The sequence below is a fragment of the Phascolarctos cinereus genome, unplaced genomic scaffold (genome assembly GCF_003287225.1).
Source record: "Phascolarctos cinereus isolate Bilbo 61053 unplaced genomic scaffold, phaCin_HiC Scaffold_4;HRSCAF=312, whole genome shotgun sequence".
NCBI lineage: Eukaryota > Metazoa > Chordata > Mammalia > Diprotodontia > Phascolarctidae > Phascolarctos > Phascolarctos cinereus.
Genome location: NW_027555847.1, coordinates 383,857,696 through 383,880,310, shown reverse-complemented (window position 1 = coordinate 383,880,310; position 22,615 = coordinate 383,857,696). Strand labels below are relative to the sequence as shown.

Here is a 22,615-nt window from a genome sequence, read left to right as displayed (position 1 = left end):
TAACAATCATTTTTTAAAGTTTGAATTGCAAGTCTTCACCTTCCCCCACCTCTCCCCCCTTCTTGAGAAGGCAAGCAGTTTGATACTGATTATACATGTGAAATCATGCAAAATGTTTCCATATTAGCCATGTTAAAAAGAAAACACAAAATAAAACAATAAAAATAAGGAAATTTTTTAACAGTATGCTTCAGTCTACATTCAGAGTTCATCAGTTCTTTCTGCAAGTGGATAGCATTTTTCACCATGGGCCCTTTGGAATTGTCTTGGATTATCGTCTTGATCAGAGTAGCTAAGTCTTTCACAGTTGACCATGCTGTTTCTATATACAATGCAGTACTCAGTGTCTTGATCAGAGTAGCTAAGTCTTTCACAGTTGACCATGCTGTTTCTATATACAATGCAGTACTCAGTGTTTTTCACATTATACTTGTCCCTCTTTCTTTTAAGGTCACCAGGGAGGATAAAAACAGAGAAAAGCCATAGGATTTAGTAGTTAAAAACTGTCTTTCTATGGGAAAATATGTTCCAAGTTCCAACTAGATGAATTACAAGAAACTTTTATAATATAATCTGTATGGCATCTTGAGATCGTTTTTACTATGTGGCCAATGGAGAAATGCTTCCTATGTTTTCTTTATCCACAAGTATATCAAAACCTCTGGTTTGGCCTTTAAGACCCTTCATGCCCTGGTGCCTTTCTACCTTCCCAGTCTTCTTACACTTTATTCCCCTCCATGGATTCTGTGATCCAAGGACACAGGTCTTGTTGATTGTTCTTACATATGAAATATTTTCTCTTGACTCTGAGCCTTTTCACTGGTTAACCCCTATGTCTGGAATACTCTTCTTCCTTAACTTCAATTCCTGGCTTCCTTCACGATTCACCTTGTCAAATCTTACCTCTTGCAGGAGGCCTTTTTCCAGTTCCCCCTGCTGCTATCGTCTTTCTTCTAAGATTACTTTCTGTGTATAGTGTATATATCTTGCAACAATTTCATTGTTTACATGTCTTTCCATTTGAATGTGAGTTCCTTGAATCCAGGTGCAGTGTCCTTTCTTTATATCCACAGTGTGTATCATAATGTCTGGCACTTATTAAATGATTAATAAAGGATTGTTGACTGATAGACAGTATTAACCAATTTGGTCATGTAAAACTACTTCATGTTACTTTCTCACAGAACTCTAATTATAGAGTACCCAACCATTATTATGTTTTTCATTCAGTTTATTACAATATTTAGCAAAGACGAAAACCATGTTTTAAGTGGTATATGACAGCTGTTGGTTGAAGAGACATAAGAGGGAGAGGGAGAGGAGAGAGAGAGAGAGAGAGAGAGAGAGAGAGAGAGAGAGAGAGAGAGAGAGAGAGAGAATGTATGAGAGAGAGAGATAGAGAGCGCGCAAGCACATGGGCATGTAGAGCAGATAAGAGTTGGTTGGAGAAGCAGTTTTGCAAGAAAATGACACCTACAAAAGGTCATTAAATAAACAAATTCTATTCCTTTAGTGTACAGAATATACTTGGAAATTTCATTTGTTTCTGAGGGTTTTTTTTCTTTATTTGTGACAGACCATTTTGTTTACTGCCAAGAAAATTATACAATGTCATTCTCTAATATTGCACAAGTGTGTTTTATGTTTATATAAATTGTATGGAAGTGCATGCATTTGTAGATGTACATTATAAATAAGCAATATGTGATAATTTTCTGGTTTAAAATTCTTTCATTATGAATAGCTTCCTGTGTTTGCAAAAATATGTATCAGAATAATAAAATATCATGTGAACAACATGCCCCTTTAATACAATTCACATGAATCTTTTAATTTCTGTGTAAACTCAGGATTATCCCATTTGTAGTTTAGTGCCTTATGATATATTGTTATTGTTTCCAGGCCCAAATTTATGCCTAATTTTATTTAAATTGTAGTTTGTTTCCAGGCCCAAATTTATGCCTAATTTTATTTAAATTGTAGTTTGAAACCGTGTAAATTAGCCATTAAGTTCTGTTTCTGCATTTGATCAAGGAATACATTTATTTTTTTTGCCTGGATATTAAAAATATGGTCCTCTTGAAAAGTTGGATGCATTCTTTATTAAGGGCAAAGTTTTTATAATGTGCTATCAGATCTGTAGAGGAGAACCGTAAGGTAAACATAGAGTGTCTTTTTTTATTCCCCAATTAGTAAGATGAAATCATGTTTTCCTTTTTGTTTCTTTCAGCAAGATCTCTGCACTTTCTTAATATCAAGAGCCTGCAAAAATTCTACATTGGCCAACTATTTATATTGGTATGTGAAAATAAGTTCAATGTTTTTCATATTTTGACTTCTCAGGGTCATTCCTTTTCCCCACTGCTTGATGTAAAACATGCCCAGAACACATGTACTATAAAGTGAATTATGCAATATAAAAAGAAAAAAATGTATGCATAGTCATTAAAAATCCATATGCCACCTGTGTGAATAAGGATATGTCCAGTTTTACCCTTTATCCCTCACTTTTCAGAGCATAGATGTTTCCTTTCCGCAGTTAGTTTTCCCTCTTTTAAAAGTTGTCGCTCTAGGTGTTTCTACCATATTACAAGGTATGAAATATCACCTGCCAAAATATGCTTGACTCTATTGAACTATAGATCACTGAATTTTGAGGGTAGGAGAAATCTCAGATACTACAGTCCATTTCTTAATTTTCGTGGCACATGGAAGTTAAGTGATTTGCCCATAATTACATAGCTACGTAGGGGCAGATACCTGACCTCACACTTTAAATGTTATACATTTGATAAGTAGTAAATATATTTAGAGACCATTAGAGGTGGAATCATCTTTAGAAATCATCTAGTCTAGTTCCTTCTTTAAAAGATTAAAAAGGCAAAACTGAGGTCTTGGAGGTAAAATGATTTGCCCATAGTCATATGGTAAATTAGTGGCAGATGTAGGTTTAGATCTCAGATTACCTAACTTCCAGTACTGTCTCTAATTTAAAAGCTATGGCGAATTATTCTAATACAGATTAAAAGTCTAAGGCATTTTTTAAGCTATCACTTCAGAATTCTTTTCTTGGCTTGGGAGAAATATATTACTTAAAGTAACGTGATGTTGAAATTAACATGATGGATTAGTCATACTCCAGTAAGATTCTGTACAACTTAATATAAATTGTGTTTTATTTTAAATTTTTTACTGTAAGGTTTTCTTTTTTTTCCTTTCCCTTCTTCCTTCAATCTCTCTTTCCCTTGACACTCCAGTGGAGGGCTTTTAGGGTTTTGTGGAGCTGTTTATTTTTTTCTTTGGTTTTCTCAAGGCAAATGTTAGATTTCTCTAAATGGGCTTACTGTCTTGAGTAAAAGGCTAAATGTCAATTTTAGCTAAGCCTTTCCTAAGGCTGTATCATTTGTCATCCAGAAAATCTGACCTTTGTTTTGTCTGTTTTTTTTGACTCTAACAAAAGCACTAATACATGTTTTACAGGTAGATTCTGAGATTCGTTTTCAGGTGCCTGAGTTTTTAGATTTTAGGAGTCCTGAATAGAGATTCTCCTTAAACTCTCCAAACTTCCTTCTCATTCTGCTTGTTGAGAGTAAAATTCCTTTCACAAGTAGCATTCTAAGGGCGGCTAGGTTGCCCAGTGGATAGAGCACCGGCCCTGAAGTCAGGAGGACCTGAGTTCAAATTTGGCCTCAGACACATTAACACTTACTAACTGTGTGACCCTTGGCAAGTCACTTAACCCCACTTGCCTCATAAAAAAACAAAAACAAAAAAGAAGTAGCATTCCATAGTTTGAGAACTTTAACTTCAGATACAACTTTGAAAGGGAATACATTAGCTTAAATTCACAACAAATTGGATATGACTGTTTTTTTTTTTAGGAGCAAATTTTGATATGGAGAGGGAGAGAGAGAATAAAGGGAGACAGGATGGGAGAGAGACGGTTAGAATACAGAGAATCATTTGATATTTATTTATTAGCTGGAATCTGCCAAATATCCATTTTCCTGCTTCTCTCCTGTTTACTTCTTATTGTCTTCTTTTCCATTTTTATGCTTTCTCTGTTTTGTAAATCTCCCTAAAGTAATCTGTTCATTTCTCTCCTTCTTGCTCCTCGGCCCATCTTTCCATTGTTCTTATTCCTTGTCCTTTTCTGCATCTTTATTTCTATTTCATATACTCAACAAACTGCAATACTATATTTAAGCACATTTTAAATTTTTTGTTGCATTTAGTGAATAGTTTCGTTTTCTTGTTCCTAAATAACATTTGTGTTCAACTTTTCACAACTCTTACAAAACATGCACAAATTAAATTAACTTGCTTTCCATTCTTTTGTAATCATTAAGTAATTTTATTTTCATACTTCCTGTCTTAGTAAAAAGTTTCTCACTTTTGCTTTACCAGAGTTACAATTTAGTGACCAAACTTTGCTTTTCTCTTGTGAGATTTACACTTTCCTATATTTTTTGGAAGTACTAAAGTGTTAAAATGGATGTGATATAGAATTCTAGTTATCTGGATTTTTTTTGGATCCTGATTCTGCCTTCTATTGTATTAACTGTCCCTTCTGACTTAATATTAACCTTAAATTTTATACGCGTATAACCTCCATCCAGGCCTTGTAGCATTTCATTGGAGACTTCATTAGAGCTTAGTTTTACATGTTTTTTCTTATACAGATTATGTGATGTTTCTGAAATTAAATACCTTTTCATTGAATGTCGGGCAGAAATTTACAGAGGCATCCTCTGCAGTAATCTTTAATCTTTATTATTCTTCCATTTCTTATCTGAAGCATGGAGAGCTTTCCATTCAGTCTGAAAGCAACCGAAAACAGTAGGAAAACTCAGAGATTATGTAGTCTGCACAAGATCATTGGAGACTTCTTGTTTCATGATAGTAATTTGTTTTCCTACCTTGATTAAAACAGACAAACCACACTTAAAAGTTTTATATACACTCCATCAAATTGATTTTTTATTTTTCTGTACATCTCTGATTTATTCTAGCATAAGGATTCTTAACCTGGGGTCTATGAACTTTTTGACAATTTTGTTAAGTATATTTCAATATAATTGATTTTTTTGTAATAATATATTTTATTTTATGCCATGAAATACATTATTATTCCAAAAATAATAATGTTATAATTCTAAGAATAAGTCCCAGGATCCATAGGTTCTACCAGACCTCAGATAGGTGTCAAAGACCCTGTCAGAGAGGTCTCTTGATACACGAAAAGGTTTACAAATCCCTCTTCTAGCAGTGGAGAAAAACATGAATCAAGATCAGCTGTTTGCTACAGAATGTTTTATTTTTGCTCTGTTTAAAATCAGTGTAATTTGTATTCCTAAATAATAGCAAATAATTCTTTATTCTCTTGATATTAGGTTTTTGCCTTTGATAAACACTAGACTGTTGTTACATGTAATACTTTGGCAAATAATTTTAATTTTGTTTCAAAATTGCTGTGTTCTCTTTTTTTTTTTACAATAGATTGTAGAGGGTTGACAAAGATAACATTATTCCTATATCAAGCATAGCATAGTCCATTATTTAAAATAAATGTTTTAGACTGTTGTATTATTTCCTCTAGATTATTTTGTTTTCTTTTTCATATATTACTCCTTCCAAATAATTTAATTAGAGTTTCTGTTGTAGCTGAAATCCTTAGGGATATAGAGTTATCCAGACAATCCTTTTCAAATGAATTGTGTCAACCTTTTAAGCCACAGAGGGGAGTTATAGCCCCCAATCTGTAAAGTATTAGGCATCAAGAGTTATAAATAGTTTCAGTTTTTTAGTCCTTTCAGTTTGTTGCAATTGCAAGTGAACTTTAGACATTTTGACACTTTTGCTATAACTTCTAAGTCCTTTCAAGGTAATGCAAGGTGTTTGCCTCCCAAAACCAAATTGCCAGAGAACTGGTGGCCTGCTGATGTAATCTTACTGGAGACACTGCCATCAGTTTTGTCTGTGTTGCTCTTTTCAACTGACAACCAATATGAGGATATTTTAGAGTAATTTTCAGTGTGTATCTTATTAGAGTGTATTGAGCACTCTGATTTAAGAACAATTTAGTTCTGACTCTTTAAGTCTTGGAATATATATATGACTTGGGGCAGCTAAATGGTAGGGTGGATAGAGTACTGGGCTTAGAGTCAGGAAGACTCATCTGGACATGTTTTATTTCAGAACAGGGCTATTTTCATTGGCATATACTGTAGATTGTCAAGTCAGAAAAAGGAAATAGATGAAAGTTTGAGAGTACATCACAAGCTTGGCAGTGAAGTTTGATCTAGTATTGATGGCAGACTTGAAGTATCCAGGTGCCTCTTGGAACTCTGTTTTCCGGAAGTAGCTAATAACTTCTTGACTTGCCTTAGTGGTAATTTAGTTCTTCTAAAGGTAAAGGGACCAACAAGGGGATTCTACATCTGATTCTTAATTATAAGAGAGGAACTGTTTGCTGGCTGGAAATGATGAGAACCTTGGGGAGAAGTGATCACTCTATCCTAGAGTTTGTAATAGAAGAGAAAAAAATCTGGACGTATTCTGAAATCTACTTTGGATTTTACATAAACAGATTTTGAAGAGTGCACAGGAAAGATAGGTAGGATCCCATGCAGTGGAGGGAGGGATGAGCAGTACTGAAGAAGGAAATTCTGAGGAAAAGAATGAAAATAATTTTAATGAGGCAGAACAATAGGATTTGCCTGAAGATGCGCAGAGAATTCACTATCTCACTCATATTTTAAAAATAAATGTACAGAAAAATGGAAGTAAGTCCTGCTAACAGAGAATGGATATAACTGTAGCATGTTCTTTTAAAAACAGTTTCAACAGTACCAGAATGGGCTGGGATTGACAAGGGAGGCAAAAGACAATAAAAAGATGACCTTTCCGCTGAAAATGATAAGACAAAAATGACTAATGTGAGTTGATGCACAAGATAAGTACAGAAGTAGTAAGAGAACATCATGCTGCCCTTGATGAATTCAAGTCACCAGACCCAGATCAACTACATCCTTGAGTCCTAAAAGAACTGTCAGGTGTGATTGCTGAGCAACTGTCAGTGATGTGTTTGAGGGTGTGCACATGTGCATGTGTGTATATGCATGCATTTTATCACTGATAGTTGAAAAAAAAGGGAGTGATGGATACAGACTGCAGTACAAACATGGTTTCATTACTTAAAAAAGGAAAGAGAAAAAAAAATCTGCAAATTATAGGCCTTTGAGTTTGACTTCCATTTCTGGGGAAAATGCTAGAATTGATTATTAAAGAAATGGTTGGAAAACATCTAGAAAGGGAAATGGTAATTAGACAGAGCCAGCAAGGCTCCATCAAGAACAGGTTGTGACAGACTACCTTTGTCAGGATTACTAAATAGTACATGAGGTGAATTCTTGGGATGGAGTTTACCCAGATTTTAGGAAAACTTCTGATAAAATATCTCATAATGTTCTTATGGAAAAGATGGAAGCTTATGAATTAGTAATAGAATCACATGTGTTTAAAACTGGTTGGCTGGCTGGATTCAGAGTAGTTGTCAATGGTTACAACAGCCAAAAAAATTAATGAGAACTTGGTCTGCATTGAGAGGGATAGAGTTTCCAGGAATAGGCAAGTGATAGTCCCACCATCCTTTGCTTTCACCAAATCTCATCTGTAGTTTTTGCTATGTCCAGCACTTTGTGATCCTATTTGGGATTTTCTTGGAAAAGATATTGGAGTGGTTTGTCATTTCCTTCTCCAGCTTATTTTACAGATAAGGAAACTGAGGGTTAAGTGACTTGCCTAGGGTCACACAGGTAGTAAGTGTCTGAGGCTGGATTTGAGCTCAGGTCTTCCTGACTCCACACCTGATACTTTCTCCATTGTACCATCTAGCTGTAGTACTGTTTTCAGTTCTGGGCCTCATGGTTCTCAAAGAGTGATAAGTTGGAAAGTGTCTAGAGGATGGCAACATGAATGGCAAGGGGGCTTGAGTCCATATTGTATGAAGAGACTGTTTGAATTGATTAGGTGTGTTTCACCTGGAGAAGAGAAGACTCAAGGAGACATGATAGCTGTCTTGAAGGACTCTCATGTGGAAGAGGAATTAGATTTTTTCTTCTGTGGTTTCAGAGTTTGAACCAAGACTAATGTTGCCAAAAGGTCACTTTAGATGTGTTATCAAGAAAAATATCCTCATAATTCCAGCTGTCCAAAATTGGAACTGGCTTCCTTGAGAAGTAGTCCCTCTCTCCACCACACTAGTACACACACACTCTTAAAGATAAAATATCACTTGTTGGGTAGGTTATAGTGGGGATTCCTGTCATGGATAGATTGGTCTAGATTGCCTCTGAGGTCCTTATCAACTTTCCCTTCTGTAGTTCAGCTTTATTTTCCTTAAATAAAGTTGGTCTGACTCCCATGAACTGTTGAACCTGTTGATCCTAGCCTTTCTCTAATAGGACCAAGTTGAGTAAGTCTGATCTTCCTTTTATATGATAGCCTATGAGATATCAGAGAATAATTTGAAAGGTATTCACAAAGAATTCAAAATTTGAGACAGATTTAGTAATTTAGAGATGTTCAAAAGTAGAATGGGCTGTATCAGGAAGAGAGAGTCAGCTTTTTAGTGGGAGTTGAAGATTTGAAAATGTGAAGGGAGCAATGTCTAGCAAGACAAGGCAAGGTCTATGATCAACTGGGCTAGAAGGGAAAAATTAATTTTTGCAAATAATACAATAAGTGGGTTGTATTATGTGATCAATTGAAAATTGTTCTAGACAACTTAAGTAGAAGTATGCTTTTGGCTAGGTTATTTATCCTTCTGGGGTCTCAACTTCCTCTGTAAAATGGCATTGATAATACTTGCCCTACTAGTGTTGTAGGGATATTGTGGAGACCACATTTAAAAATGTCTGTGAAGCGCTTTGTAAATCATGAAGGATTGTATGCAAGTGATCACTAATCTTCTACCTGGAATCCTCTTCTGAAGTTTCAGAAATGACTCTGGGTTCTCCAGTACCTTGCTAGAAAAATGTACTCTGGCAGATCTTAGTTAGAAAGGGAAAGACCAAAAGCCAAAATGTATTGGGGTATATTGAGCCTAGATAATAGAAGATGGAGGGAAAACATTAAGAAATGATGGGGATGGCAGATAGTAGGAAAAATAAGGGGGTTCATTTCTTCTTCTCTCACTCTTGCTTCCAAACCCACTGAAGTCTGGGTGCTGGCCTTATATGGTAGGTGAAAGATGAAATGTCTGAGGAAACAAAGTTCAATCTTCTGAGCATGTCAGTTTATTAAATAGCAATGCATGCCAGTTGCCTAACAAATCAAGACCAGCCCCCTCAGCTTTGGTGCTGGACTCTGAATACAAGGGGAAACAGATTTTTTTGCATTAAAAACAATCAAATGAGAAGAAATAATTAAAAGAAAACAACTAAATAGGATACAAAATTAGGTAATATGATTTCTAATTGGAGGTAAGATTAGAGACTTTCCAAGTTAGGAGTAGAGTGAACAGGTGCCATTCTCTGAAATCAGAAAAAGAGGTGTTCTGTATTTAACCAAAGGAACATGGAAGCAACAACTTATTACCCAGTACAGGGCCAGGGTTGCTTGAGATGCATAATTGTGAGAAAACTCTTCGCATCAGTCTTTGGATCTAACTGGTCAGCATAACCCAACTCCTTAGTTAAGGATCTCTAAGCAGCAGGCTGAAGTGGTCCAGCTTCCCAGCCACACACTGCTGGGTTCAAACAATGTAATAAAATTTTCTCACAATTCCCCACAACTGAATAAAGTTTTCTAACAAGCCAGAAATTGGACTAGACCCATAATTAAATAGAAAGGGAACTGAACTAGCTCTGGAATTGAGTCACAAAATAAAGTCTGTAATTCATTCAGTTCTCATTACAATTTGATGTTTTGATTCCCACAATTATCACGAAATTGAAAATGTTCTCTGTTATTAGTTACTTGTTAATTGCCATATTTAATGGCTTTTTCCCAGCCCTCATCTTTTTGACCTCTGCAGATATAATGGTTTCCCTCTTCATACTATTGATCACTCATTTTTCCTATATGCTCTTTCCTCTCTGGATTTCTCTGACACTGCTCTCTCCTGGTTCTCCCATATGTCCAACTGTTTTTACTCAGTCTCCTTTGCCAGATTTTTATTCAGGCCACACCTCTTGAGTGCCATCCCCAAGTCTCCTCCTTACCCCTTTTCTCTTTACCTTCTATCCTGTCTGTCTTGGTGAACTTTTCAGTTCTCACAGGCTTTATTTGGCATCTCTACACAGATTATTCCCATATCTATGTGTCTAGCCTTAATCTCTCTACCAAGCTTGATTCTCTCACTTCCAGTTGCCTTTTGGACTTCTTGAACTGGATGTCCTGGAAGCATCTCAGATTCAACATATATAAAATAACTCATTAGCTTTCCTCCTAAACCAGAGATAGGTAACTTGTAGACTCTAGTCCACATGTGGCCTTCTAGCCTTGGGTGCAGCCTTTTGACTGAGTCCAAGTTCTGTTTTACAGAACAAATCCTTTTATTAAGGAGATTTGTTCTGTCAAGTTTGGACTCAGTCAAAGGGCCACACTTGAGGACCTAAAGGGCCACATGTAGCCTCAAGGGTGCCGGTTCCCCACCCCTGTGACCTAAATCCTCCCAACTTCCTCACTTTTCCATTATTGTCAGGGGCACCACTGTTCTTCCAGTCACCCAGGCATATAATTTTGGGGTCATCCTCATAAACTCTTTCCTAGTAACCCCACATATGCAATTTGTCATCAGATCTTTTCTGTATTCATGACATATCTAGTGTATATCTTCTTCTCTGCATTCACACAGTTGCTGTGCTGGTTCAGGCCTTCATCATCTCTCTCCTAGACTGTTGCAATAGCCTTTTAACAATCTCCCTGCCTCAAGTCTTTCTCATTCAGTTTCATTTTCCACTGAACTCCAAAATGTTTTTCCTTAAGTGCAAGTTTGACCATGTCACCTTCCTTCTTATTAGTCTCTAGCAGTTCCCCTTGTATCATTAGGATCAAATATATTTAAACCAAAAACCTCTCTTAGTCCCTTTACAACCTGACCCCTTTCTAACTTTTCAGTCTTCTTATACTTTACTTCCCTTCATGGACTCTGCAATCCAGTGACACTGGTCTCCTGGCTATTCCTCACATAGGACACTCCCATCTTCTGACTCCATGCATTTTACTGGCTATTCTAGCCTCTGATTAAATCCCATCTTCTTTAGGTGTCCTTCCCAGTTTCTCCAGCTGCTCTAGGACTTACTCTGTGAGATTGTCTTCCATTTAATTGTGTACATAATTAATTTGTATGTCATCTCTCCATCTGAAAGTGAGCTCCATTACTTTAGGAACAGTGATTTGTCTTTGTGTCCCCAGCCCAATTCTTGGCACATAGTAATAAATGCTTATTGACTGCTAACTTGGAAAATTAATAAGTAAATATTTTAATTGTTTATAGGATTATAGTTCATAAAAATGGAGGGGGCAGAAATAAGGTATCCACCATTCAACATTTAAGTTATGTAGAAGTGCCCGTTCTCCTATGGATATCATGGAGAAATTGGATAGAAAGCCATATCTCTAAGTCAAGATGGATCTGCTTTGAAGTCCTCCCTCTCATACACCCCTCCCCCCCCTCTCTCTCTCACTCCCCCTTTCCTGGACAAGTCACTTAAGTACTCCATGCCCCAGAAACTTTCTAAGACTAGATAATAGGCTGTATTGTTAGAGATAATTTTTTCACTAGGGAGCTGCCTATGTGGAATAAATCACATCCAGACCCAAAAAACCCACCCCTAAATCTAGAACTGCAGTTCATTGGAGCCCAGAAAAACTAGGAAATTAACTGTGTATTAGAATGATGAAACTGGTTGAGTGAAGAGAATGTAATTGCAAAGTGCAAAATTTTTTATTTCTCATATAGACCCTGTGATGTTTTTTTCTGGCAAAATTCTAAATATGTTATTAGAGGGATGGTTTATCACCATTTAAAAAGGAGACAGTTATCATTAGGAGCTAATATTTGATCATCAGAAGAGGTCACAGGCTAATTTCATTTTTGTTTTTGACAGGGTTGCTAGGCTGGTAGATAAGGGAATGCTGTAGTTAAAGTAGACCTGCATGTCAGCAAGGTATTTGACAGAGTTTGTTAAGACAACTTTGTGGGCAATATGGAGAGATGAGGACTGGATAATAATACAGTTAAGTGAGTTCACAGTTGATTGGATGACCAGATCCAAAGAATGGTAATTAGTGGATTGATGTCATTTTGAGAGGAGCTCCTTATTGGAGGGCTTCAGGCATTTGGCCCTGGTTTTGTTTTATTCATCATTTTTAATCAATGGCTTGGATGTCAGGCTATCAAATTTGAGTATCACATATAGCTGAAAGCTATAGCTAAGATGTTTGGTTTCAAAGTTAGAATCCCAAAAGACTTTGACAAGTTAGCATATGGCCTGAATTTTAAAAGTTGAAATTTAATAGAGATAAATGTAAACTTATATACTTGAATTTAAAAATTCAACTGTGTAAATATAGAGGGGAGGAAATGCTAAATAATAGCGTGAAAAAGAACTAGGGATTGTAGTTTGCAAGTTCAGTATGACAAGCATCAAATGGTAGACACAAAAGTTAGATTGTTTTAGAATGAGAGTTTATAGTGACAGAGTACATATAGTCTCTTGTGGTTAGACTACCTCTGGCATATTTGGTCCAGTTCTGGTGAAAAGACTGAAATCTGTGCCATATGAAAATCTGTTGAATGAACTGAAGGTGTTTAGCTTGGAGAAGAGACTGTGTGGGAGACATGATGGCATATTTTATGAATCTAAAACTGTCATGTTGGAGAGGGATGATATTTGGTCTTCTAGATGTCAGAGGATAAAACTAAGAGTAGTAGCTGGATACTGTAGAGTGGGAGATTTTGGCTGATTATAAGGAAAAACTTTCTGTATATCATCCAAAACAATAGAACCCAATGTTGTCCTTTCATTAAAAAAATACAAAAGCTTTATATTGGTAAGAGTTTTGAATTAGGAGATTATGGATGCCAGTCCTTGCTTACCTCCAGTACTTTTGTTACTCTGGGCAAGTCACTAACTTTTTATTTTCACTTTGTTCTGTAAAATAGGAAAGATAATCTTTGTCCTCGTACTTACTGAATTGTTAGGAGTTTCAGATGCTTTCATGCATGGTATACAAATCTAAGGTATCTCTATCCTTAAAGTGCTTCTTTGAAAAAGTGATATGTCACTGAATTAATTTTTCATCAATAAAAGGATAGTATTTCTTAGGTTATTTTTGTTTGCTTATTTGTTTGAATCTGATTTCTCTGTCATAAGCCATTCTGATTTCATGGTTATGAGGTACTTGGAGAGTGTGTGTGTTTGACTAGTAGAAGAGGAAAACTCATAGTGATGCAGCTGGACAACTACTCTCCAACTCTTAAAAAAATTGCTTGGGATGCGGAGAGATTTAATGACTTGTCCTGGCTCCCACTGCCAGGATGTGTAAGAGGTAGGACTTGAGATCAGACCTTCCTGATTGGACATTCACCTTTCTCTTTGTTAAGCCACATTGCCTTTCATATTTGCATTGTAAGTTTTAGTCATTGTATGTTTGAGAAAAAAGACAGGTATAAAATCATGATGATATTGGCAGTAAGAGTAATTGACAATTATATTACTCTCTAAGGTTTGCCAAGTGCCTGTTCTCTTACTTGTGCTATATATGAGTTAAATCAGCCTCATTTTGATTTCATGCAATAAAAATTATATCTACTTTTTAAAGGTATGTTATAGTGGAATGTGAAGATCAGGATACTCAACAGAGAGACCCAAAGACACATGAAATGTACCTGAATGTAATGAGAAGATTCAGCCAGGCATTACTGAAGGTAACGATTTTTAATAAAGTGAGCTTTTGCTTGAAAAGAAGAAAACCAAGAAATATGCTTTCCTATGTGCTTTCTCTGATCCCTAATTTTCTGGTTTATACTGTGTTCATTTACAGATGTCTTAAGTGTGATCGTCCCAATTCAAAATCTTTACCTTCAATATTAACTTCTTCTAGCACTTTTCAGAAATACTTGATTTCCTTTTCTAGTTGACATTTGATTCTAAAAATCATGTCACTGGTCAGCCAGTAGAGGGTGTGAGAGTAATAAGAATGAAGTGTCTTTTTCTGCTTAAATCTATAGCTTTGCTTGAAGATATTCATAACATTGTCTAGCACTTCACGTTTTAAACACATTTAATGTTAATTTAAATCTCAAGGAAATTAAAACTATATATTTCTGTTGTGGTATGACACTTCCTGGTGGTGAAGGGCCTGGCTAATTGTTACTTCTCTTCTTGATTGATTGATTTCACACTCCTGTAGCATTGCCACCTATTTAAATAAAAGGCTCAGCTTCAATACCTGCTCAGCTTCAATACCTACTCAACCATCATGCCTCTGTTCTTAGTCCAGGTGGACATTATCTCTCCATCTTCCATAACCCACAGTCTTCCGTTTATTGTACAAAATGTACCACGTGTCTCAGAAGTCTTAAACTTAGACTTTTAGAATATCCTCTATGACAGCCATCTTTCCTACCATTGCATCAGCTCCTTGAGGACAGATGCTTTTTTGTCTAAGTATTTGTGTTTCCCAGAGTAGAAACAATGTGATAGACAGCAAAATGAATGAATATTAAATAAATTATATCTTGTTGCATGAATGTATACTGTAAAAAGTGTTATTGTTGACAGAAACTTATCTTTATTGAAGAATCAGACAATTTTCAACTTTAGATGTAATGGTGGGACTTTAACTGGGAGCCAGTGTTTCTCATTATCTTTGAATCAAGATAATTAATCTTTTTCGATTCAGCTTTGTCTTGAAGTTTATGGCTATTAGAAGAATAAATAAAGATCACCCAAGCTTCTAAAGAAACCCTCATCACTATTGTAGAGAAAAGTAATTTTCTCTTTCTTTTAATCTTCTCAGGGTGATAAGTCTGTTAGAGTTATGCGTTCTTTGCTGGCTGCACAGCAAACGTTTGTAGATCGACTGGTTTGTCTAATGAAAGCTGTGCAACGTGAAAGTGGAAATCGTAAGAAAAAGGTAAGCCTTTTATTTAGTTTTTCTGCTTCTAATTGAGGGCCCATTGTGGCAAAGAACTAAGTTTTATCTAATATCTCCTTAGGCTTATTTATGTTGTGAAACTACAATATCATACGTTAGAATGATGAAATTTCAGAACAAGACATGATCTTAGGATATCCAAGGTCAAATCACCTCATTTTGTAGATGACGAAATTAAGGCTTAGACAAGTCCAGTGACTTAATGGAGGTCACACAAGTTAGTAACAGAATCGAGACTAAAAACTGAATCTCTTTGCGCGTGATCCAGTTTTGCTGTCTATCACATTGTTTCTACTCAGGACATACTTATCAATAGGAATTTTTTTGTATTTCACCTCAAAAATTACATTTTGCAAATATCATTTGACTTTAATTACATACTTATCAGTGGGAATTTTTTCTATTTTGGCTCTGGAAATTACATTTTGCAAACATTATTTGACTTTAATTGCTTAGGAAATTTTTGGTACTGTGTTATTGAGTTACTTTTTCTTAGTTTGATTTATGTATGGTAATATTAATTTTCTGTGTCTCTTTGAAAATAATTATTTTCAAGCTTATTATGTGACTTTCCATGTTATCTAACAATCAAAAGAAATGAATATTATTTCTGAACCCTTGAGCAGTGCTACCAGCTATCATTTATTTAACTTTTTTTCATAAGTAATATGAGTTTGACATTCTCCTTATCTAAAAATGAAATTGGGGAGAGGACAGAAGTGATATAGGGGCAGAGAGAAGATGAATAATAAGGTAACAGGGAGGGGTAGCTAAGGGACCAGGGATTATAAGTCAGTTGTTAACAGTATAATCACATAGAAGGCACAGAAGCAGCATGACAACATTCTCAGTCCTGTGGTGTTTGAGTCTAAGACACAACTTGAAATGAATTCCAAAAGGAGAGTTTTGGCAAATTTCTTTCCAGATCCTTTGAAATAGAAATTTAACTCTTTAACTTGGGCCTAAGTATGACCCTGATTATATCTTCAAGTTTAACAGGATGAATTTCCTTTTGGTCTTTCTTACAGAATTTGATATCTTACAGATGTAATTCTTACAGATATTGATATCAAGGAATTTTTCCTTCCTTTTACAACATATTGAGAGAGAATCAGTCAGTACCTGGACCTTATAAAAGTCTCCCACTGCATTTGGGGCTATCTCCAGTTGTCCTGATATATATCTTGCCACTAGGCCCAAATGGCTGTGGAGGGAGTGAGGGCTGGTGACTTTGCACAGCCTTGCCTTTTGCTTAAATCCAATTCACTTGCAAGTCATGACATCACCTTCCTGATGTCATTGGTCTTCTGATAAGGAAGGACAGACAACAGATGTCCCATATGCCATACATGTATGCGTATATACGTATTCATTCTGTCTATTTTATATTGTTTTTCACTCGTTTCAGTCATGTCCGATACTTTGTAACCATTTATGGTTTTCTTGTAACCATTTATGGTTTTCTTGGTAAAGATACTGGAGTGGTTTGCCATTTCCTTCTCCAGCTCATTTTGCTGATGAAGAAACTGAGGCAAACAGGGTTAAATGACTTGCCCAGGGTCATACAGCTAGTAAGTGTCTGAGGCTGGATTTGAACTCTGGTCTTTCTGACTTCACATCTAAGGCTGTATCCACTGTACCACCTAGCTGTCTTGTTTTTGTATATTTTTACACAAAATAGAATGCCTTTTGGCTAATAGTGAAGAATTAATAACACTTTTTTAAATATTTTCACCATTTGTTGTTTATTTTATTTTAATCTAATTCAGCTTTTATTGGTTTGTTCCCCTAGAATGAAAGGCTACAGGCATTGCTAGGAGATAATGAAAAGATGAATTTGTCAGATGTGGAACTCATCCCATTGCCATTGGAACCACAAGTGAAAATTAAAGGAATAATACCAGAGACAGCTACACTATTTAAGGTAATGATAAATGTATGGACCTTAATTTGTATCATTTGAGACTAATTTGGTTCTCCAAAGTTTTGGAAAAATTACTACATTATAGGGACTACAATTTAGTAATTAATTATTATTAGTAACAATAATTAAATTATTTATAATTTAACAAAAGTATAATTAAAAAAGAAGAGGGAAACTTTAATCATTCATGCATCATAGTCTTTATATCTCTTTGTCATGTTTCTGCATTAATATTTTTCGTATGTGAAATGTCTTTTTTATGTCCTTTTTCCTTATTTAAAAATCTTAAACGCCCAGAGCTAATTAATAATCAAAGCCATACTTGCCCCTGTAATTCAGGGCATTAAAAATTATTTTAAACTTGTACTTTATACATTCAGTGTACATCTTTAAATGGATGAATGTGAGTCCCAATTGGCCATTTTAATATCATCCCATCTCCAGACTTGCTTTGTGAACACTGGATCATGCCTTATATTTCAGAATGGCAGTTCCCTTTGGTCCTTAATGTTCCCAGCTCTTTGGCTGGTCACAAATTGACTTGGTACTGGAAAGCTGACTTTGTAAATAGATGCGAATTGTAGCATGTTAGGCATTGCAGTGGTGCATATCACCACACCATCATATGATGGCCCCCAGCATGTGTGATGCAAAGGGAGCAGGACTGAATTAGTCTGGATTCAGGATTTAGTGGATATTGAGACTAGAGAGGACATAGTAAAGCACAAGGGATTGACATGGAAACCAAGAGTGATTTAAACAACTTAAGTAATCTATAAAAGACAACCTTATTTTCTTTTGTTGAAACACATTCAGCGCACAAATATTTTTGTAGAAGCACAGAATTTGAGAGTTGAAAGGGTACCTCGGCAGCCACACAGAAGGAATCCCCATATAACGTACTTACAGTCAAAAATAATTTGTTGTTCCCTGTTCTGCCATCTGCTTAAAGATTTCAAGAAGAGGGCACCTCCTACCTGTCAAAGGAAGCCGTTCTTTTCGTTTTTCTGTAACTCTAATTGTTAGGAAATTTGTCTGTCCTAAAATGAAATGTAAATTTGCATCTTTTCAACTTCTTCCCTTTGTTTCTTGTTCTGCGTTCTGGGTCCAAACAGAAAATTCTAATTAACCCTCTGCATGACAGCTTTTCACATAAGCAAAGACTGTTATCATGTCCCTCCTAAGTTGTCTTTTGCCAAGCTCAGTATGCCCAGCTTTTTTTTCCTTTTTCTTAATATTCCTCGTATAACTCAGGGCTCTTCAGGATGCTGGTTGTTTTCTTCTGGATGGTCTACAGCTTATCAGTGTCATTCTTAAAGTGTCATGCACAGAAATAAATACAGTACTGAAGTTGAAGTCTGGGGAGGACAGACTATAGTGGGATTATCACCTCCATATTTTTGGGAGCTCGGCCTGTCTTAATAAAGAACAAAATTTCATTAGTTTCTTTCACTGCAACATCATGCCACTGCCATTGATGTATAATGAGCTTGTGGTCTATTAATACTCCCAGATCTTTTTCAGAATTGCTGTGTAACTCTTCTCGCCCAATTTTATACTTAGAACATTGATTTTTTTTGTACCCAAGCATAAGACTTTGTCGTTATTGAATTTCTTTTTATTAGATTCAACTCAGTCTCTAGCCTGTCAGAGTCCTTTTGGATCTGAATCTCTTATCCCACTCAGCTTTTCATTTTATGCATATCTGATGAGCATACCATGTATTCCTTTATCCAAGTCATTAAAAATGTTAAACAACACAGAACCAAGTACAGAGCCATGGGATACTCCACCGAAGACTTCCTACCTTGTGGACATTAAACCATTAACACTTATTCATTCTTTGTGTCTTTGTGTCTTTCTGAATCCTCAGTTCTAATTACCGTTATCTGGTCTATCTCTCTCCTCTTTTTTCTTCAGTAGTATAAAAATTGAATTCTATTAGTATAAAAGTAGAATTTATTGAGGCTATAGTATATATGATATAATTATAGTAATATTTCACATTTATATAGTGTTTTAAAATTTATAAAGCACTTTATATAGTTTTCTCATTTGATTTTCACAACAACTCTATTATGTAGATGCTATGATTATCACTATTTTATAGGTGAAAAAAATCAAGATGGCTCACTGGATAAAGTGCATGCCTGGAATCAGGAAGACTTAAGTTCAGGTTCTGGTCTTAGACACTTACTAACTTTGTGACCTTGTCAAGTCACTTAGCCTCTGTCTTCCTTGATTTCCTAACAGGAAAAATGACAGTGCCTACCTTCAAGGGTTGTTGTGAATCTCATATGAAATAATATTTGCAAAGTGCTTAGTAATTCCAGTACCTGGAATTTAAGTAGATGTTATGTAAATGCTGTGATGATGATGATGAAGACGAAGACAATGACTTACTCAGAACTATACAGCTAGTAAGTACCTGAGTCAGGATTTGAACTCAGGTCTTCCCATTTCTTAAGTCCAGTCCTCTGTCCAGTGTGCCATAAATCTCTCCTTTACTATGTGCTGAGGCAGTACTTTTCTAAGTGCTCATTGGATTAAAAAGCTTAAGCTGCTCCTATACCTACAGTTCTGGTTACCAGTGAGAGTTTTACTCTAGAGCAGGCCTGCACAACTTGCAGGCACTTATGGCCCTTGGCTACCTAACAAAGGATTTCCTCTACATACAAAGGGTGTTTTCCTCTACATTATTTTGCAGGCAGCCTGAAATCCTTTGGTATACCTCAAGCTCTAAGTGCCCCCTGGGCTGCAATTTATACAAGCCTGATGTGGAAGGATATAGCTGTTATCAGGAGTAGTGGGTGTTGTAGTGAGTTTCTCTCTTAGATATCTCTGAGTTTAAATAACAGTAGTTCTTCATTGGGGCAGGTAGGAGGCACAGTGAATAGAGTGCTGGGCCTGGAGTCAGGAAGACATTGTTTCTTAGGTTCAAATCCAGCCTCAGACATTTACTAGTTGTCTGACCCTGGGCAGGTCACTTAACCCTGTTTACCTCAGTTTTCTCATCTGTAAAATGAGTTGGGCAAGGAAGTAGCAAACCAGTATCTTTGCCAAGAAAACCTCAAAGGGCATCACAAAGAGTTGAACGTGACTGAAACAAATGAACAACATCAAACTCATTCTTCCTTAGTTCTCTGGAAATTCTTGGACACTACAGATAAGGATGCCCCTAACTTGAAGGAAGGTCCAGTAAGATTTGGGGTTCAGAGATGGGGAGTGGAGGTCCTGCTAAGACATTCCATCATGAGTCCAGAAGTCTGGGACAGGGCTTAATTGTAAGAGTAGTAGCTTTTTTTATTTTGAATTTGCAGTTTTATTTATAGAAAACAAAATAGCTGTATTGTTGGAATCTATTTAGAGCATTATTCATTCTAATGATATTTACAGATTTAAGTAAATACCTTTGAAGAAAGAGGACAGCTTCAGTTTTGCAACAAAGAAAGAAAACACAATGAAGGCAAATTGACAAAGTTGACAGTAAACTTTGAACGGTAAAAGATGACTATTTATTCTTAATACAAAACCCCTGGAAACATTTAGCTGAAGAATTAGAGCTTCTTAATCTATCCAAGTCATTAAAATATAAATGGTTCATGGCCATTTTGTAAGAAATTCATTTGGCAGACTAATATAACAAATCTACATCACTTTCATTCAGGTTTTTGACATGTGACATCATATTTCCAATTGGGGAAATGTATTTTTATGATATCTGCAATTCACCTTCTGGCTATACTTTATTATTGGGGAACCCCAAAGCCTAGAAGATTCTGAGGAGTTGATCAGTTTCAAATCTCAATAGAAAAGTAGCATCTTTGTTGCTAATTCAGTATTGTGCCTATACTCCAAATATCTAATAGATTAGAATATACAACAGATCCTATGAAAACTCCAGAGACCCATAGCACTTTTATGCCTTATGTGTTAATACCCATATAGATACTTCAAAGGTTCATGTAAGTGCAAAGTCAGCTAGTTTAATTACTCCTTTATTATTAATGATAAGATTTTTAGGTTTCAGATCTTTGTGAAGAATTTTTCTTGAATGACAAAAGACTTTTTAAGAGTTGATACAAATAACTTGTAACAAGTAAAGAATCTATATATTGGCTAAGAGGTGTAGAATCCAAATATTTCTTGAAATCCATGGAAAAGAATTAAAAAATGAAGTAGACTCTAGCATTTTGCATGACTATATCTTGAAGACTGCCCCTGTCTTTACAAAGGAAGACCATTTATCATTCCCTTAGTATTAGATTGATCTTGTTAGGTATTGCTTCAAAATTATGGATGCTTTCTTTCTAACCACTTACAATATTTTATCCATTTCTTTCATCTATATGACTTCTAACTCTTCCCAAAGAAGAAAATTATATCAGTCTGGCTTTATTTGCTCCTTAAAAGGCCATGTTGGTGCCTACTTGACTACCTAATGATAAGGTATCCTGAATTTTGGGATTCAGGAATAATCTGATCCATATATACTTTCACTTAGCATCCTTTAAAAATAAAAAAAGAAGGTTTGCCTTTGTGAATTGTTATGAACTTCTGTAAGGTTCTCTCTTATTTCTCAAAAACAGTGCTCAGCAGTGCAGTTTGCCAGTATTTAAGCACCATTTATCAATCTCCACGTTTTTTCAGTGTTCTTAAATCATTCATTTCCATTTCACTCTCCCATTGTTTCTTTGTTTTTATTAAAGTCATTGATTCAGAGCCAAATTTGAAGAAAAAAAAAATCTTTTTTCAGAGTGCTCTTATGCCTGCCCAGTTGTTCTTCAAAACAGAAGATGGAGGTAAATATCCTGTCATATTTAAGCATGGAGATGATCTACGCCAAGACCAACTTATTCTCCAAATCATTTCACTCATGGATAAGGTAACTGTAACCATTTTGGAAGATGGAGATTCATCTTTAAAAAACTAAAACCAAAACCTAAGATTTAGAATACAGGTTGAATTTGCAAATGAAATAATTTGTCATATTAAGATGAGATATTAGCAGCTAAGCCATCTTCACTTAAATGCTAAATAGGAACATTTTTATTATGTTTGTTCACCTCAGAATGATTCCTGTATGGTCAGTTTAAAATGGAATTGCATATGTTCGCTATGAAGAACTGTTATAGTATCTTCTGAATTTTTCCTCTTGAAGGTTCCTTTTGCTATCTTATCTACATTTCCCAGACCTCATTTTCAGTTTTATCTTTTTTGCCTGGCCCATGCCTAGGTTTTCCCTTCCCCTTCCCCCTACTTTAATCATGTAAAGCTCCTTCTCTACCCCTTATTCCTAACATTTCTGTGTTCCCTAAGAAGAACACTTACCTTACTTTTTTCTTTACTTTAAGTTATATAATAACCAAATTGAACCCTTTATAACCTCTCATGGATCCCTGTGGCTTACCTGAAACTCATTCTGAAATCAAATGATAAAAAAGTGTTTGATTTAAGTAGAGGTCAGAACATTTAACAGAGTTTTATATGGAAGATTAATTTCCTTTTGATAACTATAAT

The 22,615-nt window shown here is 35.6% G+C and overlaps 1 protein-coding gene and 1 pseudogene across 1 annotated transcript in view; one reads left to right on the top strand and one right to left on the bottom strand.

Moving 5' to 3' along the window:
- PIK3C3 (phosphatidylinositol 3-kinase catalytic subunit type 3) overlaps positions 1-22,615 on the top strand; it is a 190,483-nt gene that overhangs the window by 62,601 nt on the left and 105,267 nt on the right. The window contains exons 13-17 of the mRNA XM_020985729.2: positions 2,231-2,298; positions 13,834-13,939; positions 15,034-15,150; positions 16,964-17,095; positions 21,852-21,980. Of these exons, the coding sequence (XP_020841388.1) occupies positions 2,231-2,298; positions 13,834-13,939; positions 15,034-15,150; positions 16,964-17,095; positions 21,852-21,980 (552 nt within the window). The remainder of the gene's footprint in view (positions 1-2,230; positions 2,299-13,833; positions 13,940-15,033; positions 15,151-16,963; positions 17,096-21,851; positions 21,981-22,615) is intronic.
- LOC110207994 (cyclin-dependent kinase 1 pseudogene) lies at positions 20,607-21,339 on the bottom strand (annotated as a pseudogene).